The sequence below is a fragment of the Belonocnema kinseyi genome, chromosome 4 (assembly GCF_010883055.1).
Source record: "Belonocnema kinseyi isolate 2016_QV_RU_SX_M_011 chromosome 4, B_treatae_v1, whole genome shotgun sequence".
Classification (NCBI taxonomy): domain Eukaryota; kingdom Metazoa; phylum Arthropoda; class Insecta; order Hymenoptera; family Cynipidae; genus Belonocnema; species Belonocnema kinseyi.
Window position 1 is genome coordinate 46,743,732 of NC_046660.1, and position 13,896 is coordinate 46,757,627.

At 24.9% G+C, this 13,896-nt stretch overlaps 1 protein-coding gene across 11 annotated transcripts in view; it reads right to left on the reverse strand.

The window, feature by feature from the left end:
• Window positions 1-13,896, reverse strand: part of LOC117170522 (E3 ubiquitin-protein ligase HUWE1-like) — a 111,986-nt gene that overhangs the window by 21,476 nt on the left and 76,614 nt on the right. For all 11 annotated transcript variants that reach the window (XM_033357310.1, XM_033357309.1, XM_033357306.1 and 8 more), the window contains exons 20-24: window positions 12,255-12,530; window positions 9,886-10,074; window positions 9,616-9,803; window positions 5,236-5,369; window positions 1,726-1,891 (exon numbers count right to left, since the gene is read on the reverse strand). In XM_033357310.1, the coding sequence (XP_033213201.1) occupies window positions 1,726-1,891; window positions 5,236-5,369; window positions 9,616-9,803; window positions 9,886-10,074; window positions 12,255-12,530 (953 nt within the window). The remainder of the gene's footprint in view (window positions 1-1,725; window positions 1,892-5,235; window positions 5,370-9,615; window positions 9,804-9,885; window positions 10,075-12,254; window positions 12,531-13,896) is intronic.

A 13,896-nucleotide genomic window follows, 5' to 3' on the forward strand; every position in this document is an offset into this window, starting at 1 on the left:
TCAACAATATGCTAGAACACTTGCGGGAAAAATGCAGAAGGCGGTTGTCCTTGGGTCGCTCCGTGTTCTTAGGGTCAACGAGGCTTTTGCTGGATCGTCGTAATGATTCCTTTACAGACTGTAACCACCTATCTCACGGTTGTGAGACGTGGTTATGGCTGAAGTTTTACCGCGATTTCGCTGGAAGCGAATGCAATTTTTCAGATTAGCACCCGCTCCCGGCGAAATCTTGCGGTTGTCCTTATGACAAATTTTTAATTATATATAAATTAAATTATTAATTTCTCCTCTTTTTGAGCTCTTTTGTGGTGTGATCCCTGAAATTCTTTAAAAATTGTAAATATTGTTCAAATAATTATTATTTTTGTTTAAAAGCATCAATTTTTGGCGTAAAGCTGTTAATTTGAATCTAATGATTTTTGTTTGAAAATTCACAAAATGCCAATTTTTTTGTTTATCGATTTAATTCCATTAATTAGGTCGATGTGTATTTGCTCCGGGGTGAAAATTGGGTTATAAAAGTGAACTAAAAAACCCGAAAATCCTGTATAAAAAAGTTAGAAGCTTATATATATTAAAGCTTAATATATATACAGGGTGGGCCATTTTAATCTATCTACCAAAAAATCTCAGAATAGTGAAATTGTACAAAAAAATTGTTCAGACAAAAGTTGTTCAGGATGAAGGGGGTCAAATACTGGTGACCGTAAATTTGACCTTGAACTTCATTTTCTATGTTTTTTGACGGTCAAACCCATTTTTTTAAATGGAAACCCATATTTTTGACAACGAATTTGGAAAAAGCGGAAAATTTTACGTCCGAAAATGTATTTTGAAAATTTTTTTATGACCCATTTAAAAAAATGGGTTTGACCGTCAAAAAACATAGAAAATGAAGTTCAAGGTCAAATTTACGGTCACCAGTATTTGACCCCCTTCATCCTGAACAACTTTTGTCTGAACAATTTTTTTGTACAATATCACTATTCTGAGATTTTTTGGTAAATAGATTAAAATGGCCCACCCTATATATATATATATATTTTAATAAAACACCATTTTTTGTCTTATTTTACACTCAAAGAAAAGCTTAGCTTTCATATTAATTAAATATTATATAAGGAATGTACATTTAAAGACAAAATTGTTAACACCTGCTTAATCAGTTAGAAAAAATTATTTTTGCTACTTTTAAAAAATTTCGAAACTCATAAAAATTTTAATTTAATGTAATTTTAACTGTACAGAGTAAATTTACTTACAATTGTCTATTTTAATAGTTTTCACGAAAAAACAGGTGATTTTAAATACAGAATGTATTTTAATTGTCAAAATAACTTTACAATTTTAAATCATAAAATTTAAATAAAACAAATATAAATCAGTCTAGATTTCAAAGAAGATTTTATATTTTAAACAAATATTCGTTTGTTTGTTTTTTTTTTTTCATCGAAAATTAGACTTCGAAAGTAAAATTTACAATTTTAAATAATTTTAATTCAAACTTATCAATTTTGATTAATTATACTAAATATTGTCTTTGCTTTTCTTTTCTATTATTTTAGATACTAGATACCACAAAAAAAAAAAAAAATTTCGTGTTAATATCAATGATATATTTTCATTAAAAAATTGGGTGATGGTAAATAAAAAAAGTGCTTTCTTTCTAGTGAATTTAAAAAACACGAAAAAAAGTTTATTTATATTAAAAATGTGAAACCTTACCTGTAGAGACGTTGGATTGTATTTGTGATATTCTGTGTTGGACTTCAAGTCTTCGATGTCTACATTGGGCAAGCCACTAATCAGGAGTTCTAGTTCCTGTTCGTTAAAGATAGAAATCAGTCTCTTAGGGATGATGTCGTAGAAACCTTCCAGGAAGGCGTTGAGTCTGTAAACATAAATAAATAAATAAAATATCCTGCTTTCCAGATTTTAACATTTTCTCTAATTATGTAAGGATGGCGATTTGGCGGGCAAATTCAACTTCCGGTCATTTTCCAGTTTTTCTCAATCAAGTTTTATCATTTTCCCGGGTCAAATAAAAGTAACACATTCATATTTTCCACAAAATGCAAATATTTATTTTCAATCAATTACGTTTATTCTAAAGATCCTTTAACAAAACAGAGCAAAATAAATGAATTTTGAAACAAATACTTGAATTTTTCACTGAAAACATAACTTTCAGACGAGAACATTAATTTTCAATAACAAAAACAACCAATTTTCGACAGAATAATTTAATTTTCTACAAAACTGCTAAATTTTTTAATCAAATTATGAATCTTCAAATGGTGTAGTTAAATTATAAACCGAAAAGATGAATTTTCAACTAAAAATTATAAATATTTAACTGGAGCACTTGAATTTTTTACCAAAAAGATGATTTTTTGAATAAGAAGATTAATATTCAATTAGAAAAGATTAATTTTCTATCAAAACATACAATTTTTGTTTTAGTTAATGTTCAGTTAAGAAAATTACTTTCAACAACAAAAAATACTAACTTTCAACAACAAAGGAACGAACTTAAAAAAAAATAGTTGCATTAAAAAAAAAGTGATGAATTTTCAAATCAAATTGTAAATATTTAGCTGGAATAGTTGAATTTTAAACCAGCAAGATGAATTTTTAACTGAAATGATGAATATAAAACAAGAATAATTGAATTTTTGACCTCAAAGATTAATTTACAACCAAGATACATTTGTTCGAAAAAAAAGACGAATTTTCAACTAAAAAAAAATATAATTTTTAACTTAAACATTGAATGATTACATTTTAATTAAAAAATTGGCTGATTAAATTTTTATTCAAGAAAATGAATGTTCAGAAAAGAATTTTTAACTAAAATTATGGAATATTCAATTGTACTAATAGCTTACCTTTTTAGTTAAAAACACATAATTTTGAACAAAAAAAAATCTAAGAAAAAATAAGTTTTCAATCAAACAGCTATTTATTCAACCAAATAGTTGAATTTTTAATTAAAATAATCAATTTTAAACAACAAAAAATTAATTTTTAACAGAAAAGACTTTAATTCCCAACGAAATAATTTTACTTCCAACCTAAAAGATGAATTTTCAACTAAAATGACAAATATATAACTAGAATACTTTATTTTTTAACCGCAAAGAAGAATGTTTATGTTAATTTTCTACAGATGAAAATATAGTAAATAAATAGTAAATAAATTTGCAAAAAAATCGTTTAATTTTTTAATGCAAAATATAAATTTTCAAATATTTTCAATAAAATTCAGAAATATTTCTTCTTTAAAATACTACTTCTCAAAAAATTGCTTGAAGTACTTTCTTCATCTAAAATTTAGAAGAGGGAACTTTTAAATTGTAACGAATTTTGACTTTTGGAAGAAGAATTTTTTTATTCATTTCTTTGTTCTAAATCCGAATCGTAATTCATGAAAAACTTCTTGTTCCGTGTAAAAAAATTCCCTGTTTCAAGTGAAATTATAATTATTTACCGAAAATCTCTGCCCTGAAATAAAAAACGAAAATTTGTTCCATTCGAAGTAATAAAAACTGAACTGCAAATTTAAAAAATCAAAGTGACTAAACAATTTTTAATTAAATGCAGTTAAACTGCCAAATTCAAAAATTTAAACTTTTATAAATTGTAGAGTTCAAAGATTCCGACTCAGTTCTAAAAAAATAAATCCACGTTATCATTTTCAATCCTCTCAATTGAAGAATCAATCAATGAATTTGAAAATTTTCAAAATTATAACGCTTTAGGAAATTTAAAATTCTAGTCCAATCTCAGAATTAGTTAAAAATTTGAAAATTTTCGGCTTCAACTTAGAATGAGAATTCTTAGGAAAAAGTTCCTGTTCCAATTCAAAATTTTTCTCCTTTTCGAAAATTTCCAATACTAGCTCGGAATTTGTTAAAATTTGAAAATTCCCGGTTCCAAGTCAGAATTATTATTATTCTGGTTAAATTCTAGTTCCAACTGTAAATTTTTAAAACACTGAAAATTCCCTGTTGAAATTGAAAGTTAAATTATTAATATTTGAAACAGTTTAAAAATCATTAAAATTCTTTGAAATTTTATTTCAAAATCTTGAAACATCTACATGTTGTTTTTTTTTAATTCTGCCGAATTCAAGAAATTTTCTTAAAATCTTCAACATTCATTTTTGACAATTTTGCAAACCTTTTTAAACAATCGGTTAAAATTATTTTATGAAAATAAAAAATCATTTTCAATTTTCCTAGGAAAAAAGCGTAAAAAGCTTTAAAAAGCTTCTAATTATTTTGTTCGCAATCTGCCTAAATCTATATTCTGTTTTGAAATAATTTCAAATTTTTAAGTAATTGTGATTTTTTTCAAATCTTCTAAATATCTCTTCAACTTAATCGATTTTTTTCTAAGAAAAATAGATGTTCAATTTTTATTTATAGATCAAAATTCAACCATTTATCTTACAAATTAAATTTAGTTAAATAGAGTAATTAAAATTTCAATGTCCAAAGTTTAGTTTTTGGTTTAGTTTTAAATATTTAATTTATAATTAATGATTTTAAACTAGGAGTCAGATATTTATAAATATTAAGTAACCGTTCGTTTTCTTAATTAAAAAATTTCAAATTGCATGGTTTAAAAATGGAATATATTAGACTAAAATTATATTTGAAATTTAATAAAAACCTTTAATTATACACATATATTATTTTGAAGTTATGTTTAAATTAAAAATAATTGATAAAGTTTCAATAGTATGTTTACATTTGTTTAACCGTGAGACTTTCTAATTGAAAAAATTTAATTTTTAACGTTAAAATCAGGACAATTCAATTTAAAAAATCATTCATTAATTTATATTCACAGTTGATCAACTAAAAAGGTTTTTTTTTGTATTAAAAAATTTTTCATTTTATACGCTTCTAATGTTTAACTGTGTAAGTCTTTAAAACTGCAATTTAAAATTCTGTAAATTGAAATGTATGCTTAAGAATTAAAAATCTAAAATAAAACATTTTTAAAGCGTAAGATTTTCGAATTAGGCACTCTAAACTGAATATCATACTTGAAAAAGATAACAGTTAAACTAATTATTAAAAAAAAAAAACAGTTATGATCGAAGTTCTACGGTCAGAAGTAAAATCCCGATTCTTAAATTAATTTTTCTGTAATTTCCTTGTCTTTTCCGAATTTTCCGGCCAAATCCCCACCCTGTATATGTTCATAATAATGAAATATACTCACTGTTTTCGAATTGCCCCAGTCATTTTCATTTGGCAAACGAGACGAATGTATTCGAGCTTCGTTTCTTCCGAGACAATGATATTTCGGCCATTAGGAATCAGATCTCGTACATCATTCACTCCAAATTCATTCACCTGAAAAAAAACATTGGTCAGCAGATAATTTCTATAAAAAATTATATAATAAATTTTTTTTTTAATGTCACTTAACAGGATGTATGCTCAAATCATGGAATAATTTCCTATCAATTCATTTCTATATTTTTTCAAGTATCATTTTTCGACGAAAATTTGTATTTTTCGATTAACATTGCAACAGATTCCTAGAAAATTCAACTATTTGGTTGCAAATGAACTTTCTTCAAATTAATAACATTCGGGTTAAAAAAATTATTGTTTTGTACGATGCATGTCTTTTTGGATGGAAATTTGATATATTTGGGTTAAGAATTCAACTGTTTGGTAGAAAATTCAATAAATTGTATGTAAATTAACTTTTTTTCTTGAAAAATAACTTTTTTTGGGAGAATTCATATTTTCGATTTGAAAATTTCTCTTTTTGGTATGAAAATTCCTATTTGTGAACATTAATCTACACTGGCATAAATTGAACTGCTTCGTACATTATGTTCGTTTTTATAGTTTGAAATTTAAACCATTTGTTAGAAAATACAAGTATTTGCTTAAAATTTTATCTGTTTGGTCGAAAATTAATCTGTTTGCTTGAAAATTAACTTTTTGTTGAAAAATCATATTTTTGGGTTCAAAATTGAACTTTTTATTATAGAAACTCTTTTTTTCAGCTTGAAAATTCAACAATAGGGTAGAAAACAATTATTCGGCTGCAAATTAAGTTTTTTGTTAAAAAATAACTGTTTTTGTAAAAATTTATATATTCAGCTTGTAAATCCACCTTTTTGATTTTAAAAATGTATCTCTTTTAGTAGAAATTTAATCTTTTGTGGTTACAAATGCAACTTTTTGTTAGAAATTTGATCTATTTTGGTTCATGATTCAAATATTTTACTGAAAATGATTCTATTCGTCTTGTTTGGCTTAAAATTTGATCAATTGTTAGAGCATGAGATTTTTTGTAAAATGTATTCTTTCTTATGGCTTGAAATATCAGTTTGATATAAAAATTTTCAACGGTTTGGTTCAAAATTCAAATGCTCAGTAGAAAGTTAACTTTCTGTTATATTAGTACATAATTTCGGTTTGAAAATTTATATTTTTGGTTTAAAAATTTATCTCTTTTGGTTGAAATTTCATATTTTTTGGCAGAAATGAACTTTTTTGTAGAAATATCATATGTTCCGATGAAAAATGGTCTTGTGGATAAATCACCTTCTTGGCTTAAGAATTAAACTCTAGTAGAAAATTCGCCTTTTTGGTTCAAAAATTCTTCTCTTTCAATATAAATTTAATATTCTTTAATTAAAAATGCAACTGGCTGATAGTAAATTCAATTACTTGATTGAAAATTGACTTTCCGTTAAAAAATAATATTTTCGGGTTAAAAATTCAACTTTTTGGTAAAAAAATCGTTTTTCTGGCTTGAAATTTTAATAGTTCGGTATAAAATTCAACTAGTATTTGGTTTAAAATAAACTATTTTGTTAATTATCCTTTTCTGTTCAAAATTTATCTACATGCTTTAAAATTGATGTATTTCTGTCAAAATTTCTCTTTTTTGATTGAAAAAATATTCTTCGCAGTTGAATAATTGGATGAAAATGAAGTTATTTAATGAAAATTTATATATTCCAATATAAATTGAACAGCTTTGTAGGATATATTCATCTGTTTAGCTTGAAATTTCAACGATTTGTTAGAAAATTTAACTAATGATTGGAAATTTAACTGTTGGGTTGAACATTTACTTTTTTAAAGAAAAGTACATGTTTGTTAAAAATTCAACTAATTGGTTAAGAACTTGTCTTTTTGGCGTAAATATTCGTCTTTCTTAGTAAAAAAATTTATTTAGTTGAAAATAAACTTTTTTGTAGAAAATTCATATTTTTAGATTAAAAATTCAACTGTTTGGTTGAAAATAAACAATTTTGTTAAAAAATGTATATTTTTTAGTTTAAATTTTAACTTTTTGATTTCAAAATTATGTATTTTTGTGAAAAATCATATTTTTTTGGTAGAAAGTACATTTATTTGATAATAATGAAACTGTTTAGTTGAAAAGTAATCTGTTTTAATTGATAACTCAGCTATTTTGTTGTTAATTCATACTTTGAACCGGAAATTAAACTTGTGTTTAATTTAATTAAATGCTTTCAATTATAATGAATTAATGTTTCATAATGAATCTATTTTCCTGAGATTAGCGAAAATCAATGAAAAAAGTATGATTTAAATTAACATAAAATCTATTACTTCAAAAGTTGATTTTGCAAATTAAAAAACACTGTTACTTGACTTTATGTTCACATTTTAAACAAAATGTAGCACGCTCGAAAAAAAAAATCCCTAACATTTCCAGATTTTTCCAGGTACATTAAAATGCCATGTCAATTCCAAATTAATTATTAAATTAAAATTTTAGAGCCAAAAATTTTCCATTTGTAGTAATAAAAAATAAACTACAAATTAAACCACGAATTTAAAATGACTAAAAATTGAAGTTTAAAATTTTTTAAACACAAAAATGTTGTATTCAAATGCTCAATAATTTACTAACACTTTTGAATTTAACAATTTTAAATGAAATGCAGATAAACTGCCGAACTTAGAATTTTTAACTTTGATAAATTCTAGAGTTCAAAGCTTTAGATTCAGATGAAAAAAATAAATCCAAGTTATAATTTTCAATGCTCAAAATGAACAAATCAATCAACTTTAAAATTTTCAGAATTATATTATTTTCAGGAATTTTAAGCAGGAAACATTTAAAAAATAAATTTTGTATCTGAAAAATTCTTAAATTAGAAGATTAATTATTTTCATTTTAAATTGTTTAAACATCCTTGAAAAGCAGAAAACACTGCAAATGAAAAAAAAACGCTTAAAATGCTGATGTATAAATAACAATTGAATACTTATTATATAATTTTAAGAGCTATTTAGAAGTTTGGAAAAGATTCAAAATTAATTTAAAACGAAATTTAGATTTTTGCAGATTTCAAACAAAAAATGTAGAAGTTTTTCAGGAATTTTGAAAGGCTTTAAAAGAATAAAAACATTTTTTTTTAAATTCTTAAGAAAATTAAAAATGTATTTTCACTTTGAAAAATTATTTTACGAGGATATTTGCAAAGATTTTAAAAGATATTTTTATCGAATCTTAAGAATCTGAAGAAAATGTGCTATTCTTTTAAAGCCCTTCACAATACTTAAAAAGCTTATAAATGTTTTGTTTGAAATCTGCAAAAAATCTACATTTTGTTTGAAATCAAGCAATTATTTGAAATCTTTTCAAGTTTTAAATTAATTTTGAATCTTTAGAAAACTTCTAAATATCTCTTAATATGACTCGAATTTTTCCTGCAAATAATAAGTGTTCAATTGTTATTTATTAATCAAAATTAAACAATTTCACTTATAAATTAAACAGTTTTTAAATGCAATAATTTAAATTGTAATGTTCAAAGTATAAAAGGTCTCCGAAATTTCAACGATTTCGGGCTTTCTATGTCGAATAATTCAGTTAAAGATTCTTTAGTTTTAAATATTTGGTTTCAATTTACTCGTGTTAAATAAACATGTCAAATATTGGTAAATATTAAATAATAATTTTTTTTTAATACTAAAATTTCAAATGGAATGAGTTAAAAATTGAATATTTTAGACTGAAGCATTAGTTTAAATCTAATGAAAGCCTTTAATTACGAATATATAATTATGAAGTTATTTTTAAGTTGAAAATAGTTTATAAAGCTTAAATCCGACTCTTACATTTTTTAAATAACTAAGACTTTTAAATTGAAACCATTTAATTTTTAAAGTTTAAAATCGGGAAATTCTGAACTTTCGAACGGATTTAGAATCGTTTTATATTTACAAGTAATACAATTTCAAAGTTATCTATAAAAATTTTTTAACTTTAAACTCTTTTCTTTTTTAATTGTTCAAATCTTCCAGACATCATTTTAAAATGCTTTAAAATAAAAAGTGTACACTTAAAAATAAAAATTGGAAAATTGTTTAAGCAACATATTTCGAATTATGCATTATAAAATAAATAATAGCATAATTAAAAAAGATAACAATTTAACTAATTATTTTTAAAAAAATTATTAAAAAAATTCTCAGTGAAAAAATAGATTTACTCTTATTTCCCGGTCAAGTGCCCGCCCTGATGTTTTCCCGGGGTTTCCAGATGAGTAGACACCCTCTTTAAATCATCAATTTATAAAAATCTAATACATACTTCAGCTGAGAATGTCAGTTCGTATCCCAATTCCGAGATATTGTGCTCAGTTAGATACACGAGGCCTTTGTAGAAACTGTAGTCTTCGCTCTCCATATCAGTGTGTTTAACGAGGATGCCTAGGATGTGTTTGTAGAAGCTACGAGTGAAGTAGCACTCGAGCAATTTGTTGTCATAAATTGCCTTTGCTGTAGCAAGAAACAAATGAATTTAAACAATAGGATCCGTTCTAATTTTGCGGATACAAAATTCATTGTACGCAAAACTTACCTATCACTCTACCAACAAATTTGTAGTAACATAAATGGTTGGGATTGCAGTGAGAAGATGAGTTGATCATATATGTGACACGATCTCCTGGACTAACGGTGAAAAGCGCGTACATTGGATTAAAGATTTCCCTCGAAATTATCACGTACCACTCTCTCAACAAACCTCCTGCGTCCTGACCCTCTTCGCCTGAATAATAATAATCATATTTTTTTTTAATACAGTAAATTAACATCAATTTGAATTCTGTAGAATAAATTCAGGCCTCGGACTCATTTCAGAAATTCAAAATAGCGTCAATAGTAGCATACACTTTGAATTGTAGCAAAATAGTGTACTGCAATTTATAAATATTGAATTGTGATTTGAAAAAAATTTTTGAATTATTCAGAATCTTTCAAATATTTGTGAAATATTTTTTATTCATTTGAAATCATCAAAATACTTCAAATCTTTGTAAAATATCCTAAAAAATATTGAAATTGTTTAAAATCTTACAAAACATCTGGTTTACTTTACTCTTTTTAAAATCTTTAAAATCCTTAACATTTTTTTAAAGTTTTAAAAACGTTGAATCTTTGTGAAACTTTTGAAATTGTTTTAAACCTTTGAAATGTTTCAAAATTTTTTTAATCTGGTGTAGTTTAAACTTTTTGAAATCTTCACAATTCTTGTAGGGTAGCGTGGGGTTAAAAGTGCCGCTGGGAAAAATTGCCACATATTATAATACAAAATGTGGAACTTTAATGTCTTATGTATGTTTTTATGCAAAAACCATGGAAAAACCTTATTTAATTTAGGCACACTGTTATGAAAAATTAACTTTGGCCACTTTTGACTCCGCCCTACAAATTATTTCTTTTTGTGTTATCGTATGTTGCACTTTTTCCCCCTGGCACTTTTGACCCCACTCTACACTGTTAGAAAAATCTGTACGAGGTTTAATATACATGTGTGTGAAGCAAATATGCACTACCGATACTGAAATGTAACATACATTGGTGTAGTGAATTTAACATACATGTGTATTAAATTTAATATAAAGGTCAGTATAGCTTTGTGCGTGAAAACTCAACGTGCTTTAGTTACTTTAAATCTTGTCAAATATTCTCAACTAATTAATAATCTAGAATTTGTCGACTGAATTGTTATTTATTATGAAAGTGCAATGTACGGGTAAAACTTTTTCCTAATTTCGCTCTAAATAGCCCAAATTTAAGGCGAAGACAGTTAATTGTAGGTTAGGTCTGTTATTTATTTGCTCAATTGAACCTTTTTTACTGGAAATCCAATTTTATTTCTGTTTAACAGGAAGAAGGTATTATGTTTCATTATTTACAATCGAAAATGACTGCTAAACTTATTTTGAATTTGTGAAAAATGGAATTATCTGATTTTTCTTGTAAGTGATTAAAATGAATGTATATGAAATTTATTGAAGTCGCCCTTAATGGAGATTTCATATGCTTGATATATTAATTTTTATACACATGGGTATATTAAATTTAATATTATTTTTAACAGTGTAACCTATGCTTTTAAAATCTTTATGAAATTTTTGTGAAATCTTTGTAATATTTTAAAAATCTATTTATTCATTTTAAATCATTCAAATATTTGAAATCTTTAAAAATTTTGGTAAAATCTTTGAAATATTTGTGAATAGTTTTAAAATATATGTCAAAATGTTTATGAAATCTTTGAATTATTTGTAAAATCTTTCTTTAATCTTTATAACATTTTTTGTGTTCGTTGGAGATCATTGAAATATTTTTAAATCTTCTTAAACTTTTTTGAGACCTTTTGAAATTATGTAAGACCTTTCAAATGTTCTGAAATTGATATGCTCAATAAAAATAAAAACATCTAAAATGGAAGGCACTAAACACTTTTCAATTGCACAGTTCACAATAAAATTAAGATTCAGTTCGAAAAATATAAACCTACATTGTGATTCGGAATCGTTTTGTCTAATCAATTATTGTTCACTTTTTAATACTTCAAATACAGATTATTAATCTTGAAAATATTTTTTTTATTGTATTTAGCGCTAATAAAATAAAAATGATTTTTATCAACAATTTTCAACTTCAAACGCTTTATACTTTTTACACGTTTTATTCTTCAGGGCTTTTTTAAATTCTTCAAATTAAAAATGTACGATTAAAAATAAAAATCTAGAGTGGAACATTTTTAAATTAAACAATTTTTCAATAACGTATAGTGAACTGAATCATATTATATCTGAAAAATAATATATTATTCGACTAATTACTTTCAAAAACTCTTGAAATCGAACTTGTGGCAGATTTTTATTCTAAAAATTTGTGAAATTCACAACTCAGGTTGAAATAAAAAAGTTAATCTACCTTCGAAGACGATGTAGAACCGATTCTTCCATTCGTCGGCATTTCGACGATGGAGTTCCCTAAACGAGTCTTCAAAGACGTGACTTCTGCGTACGTGAACAGCCAACTCCTCCCGACGAATACCTTCGTCCATTCGTTCCAATTCTGTTCTAAAGTATCGCCTCTTTACATCAAAGTCCAAAACTCTCGTATGGTCCACCAACACGGAGAAAGGTCCGTCTGCTAAGTGAGTAGTTGTTTGCCGAAGAATTTGGTTCAACACAGTTCTGTGCGTTTCTAGAATAAAAACAAAAATTTACATTATAATTTACAATTCACTGTTAAAAAATTTGAATCGGATTTCAGGGTGGCCGTTTTAATCGAAGAAATACATTCCCGGTCATTTCCCGATTCGCAAACATTTTTCACGGTCAATGAAATTGAAAAAATGGAATATTAAAGCTAAACCATTTTCCACTTGTGGTAATAAAAACTGAGCTGCAAATGAAAGCACTCAAAGTGCAACTGTTAAATTTTGAACTTTTAAAATTAAAATTTAAAAGTTTTTAATTAAAAAATTTTGTATTCAAATGCTAAATAATTTACGTGTATAAAATTAAAGGTACTAACATTTTTCTATATATAAAAAATAAAAAATCCACGTTATCATTTTCAATGCTATAAATTAAAAAATCAATCAATGGACTTAAAAATTTTCAAAATTATATAATTTTGAGGAATTTTAAGCTAGAAACATCAAATATTAAAAAATTGACAACATTTTAACTGAACCCTTCTTAAATTGGAAATTCAATTATTTTCTTTTTAAACAGTTTAAACATACTTGGAAAGCTTCAAAATTTTATTTTAAAATCTTGAGAACTCCAGAAGTTGTTTTAAATTTGTTTAAAATTTAAAATTGTTTTGGAAATGTTTTCAGAACTTCTAAATATCTGTCAAAATGAATTGAATTTTGTCTACACTTTTCAGAAAATCCTGCAAATTGTAGAAAATTTCTTTACAATTTTTTAGGAATTTTAAGAGATATGTAGAAGTTTTGAAAAGAATCAAACTTAATGTAAAACTTGAAATGATAGCCTAGTATAAAACAAAATGTAGATTTTCGCAGATTTTAAACAAAAAATTAGATTCTTCTCAAGAACTGGGAAAGGCTTCAAAAGAATAAAAACATTTTCTTAAGATTCCTGGGAAAATTAAAAATAACTTTTCATTTGCAAAAACTATTTTAAGAGAATATTTAAAAAAATTTTAAAAGATGTAAACAAAATTAAAAAAAATGATTATAGAAAATTTTAAGAAAACTTTATAAAAATTTGTATAATGTTTTATTTTTTTGTCAACTCCTAAATACCTCTTAAAATTACTGAATTTTTTTCTACAAATATTAATTTGTAAATTAAACATCAAAATTTAAACATTTCACTTAAAAATTAAGCATTTTTTAATTACAACAATTAAAATTGTAACGTTTAAAGTTAAAAGGCTCTTCGAAATTTCAACGCTTCCAGGTTTTCTATTTCAAACAATTCAGTTAAAGATTCTTTACTTTTAAATATTTGGTTTCAATTTACTTGTCTTAAATAAAAATTCAAATATTGCTTAATATTCAATAACTAATCTTTTTTTTATTTAAAAATTTCAA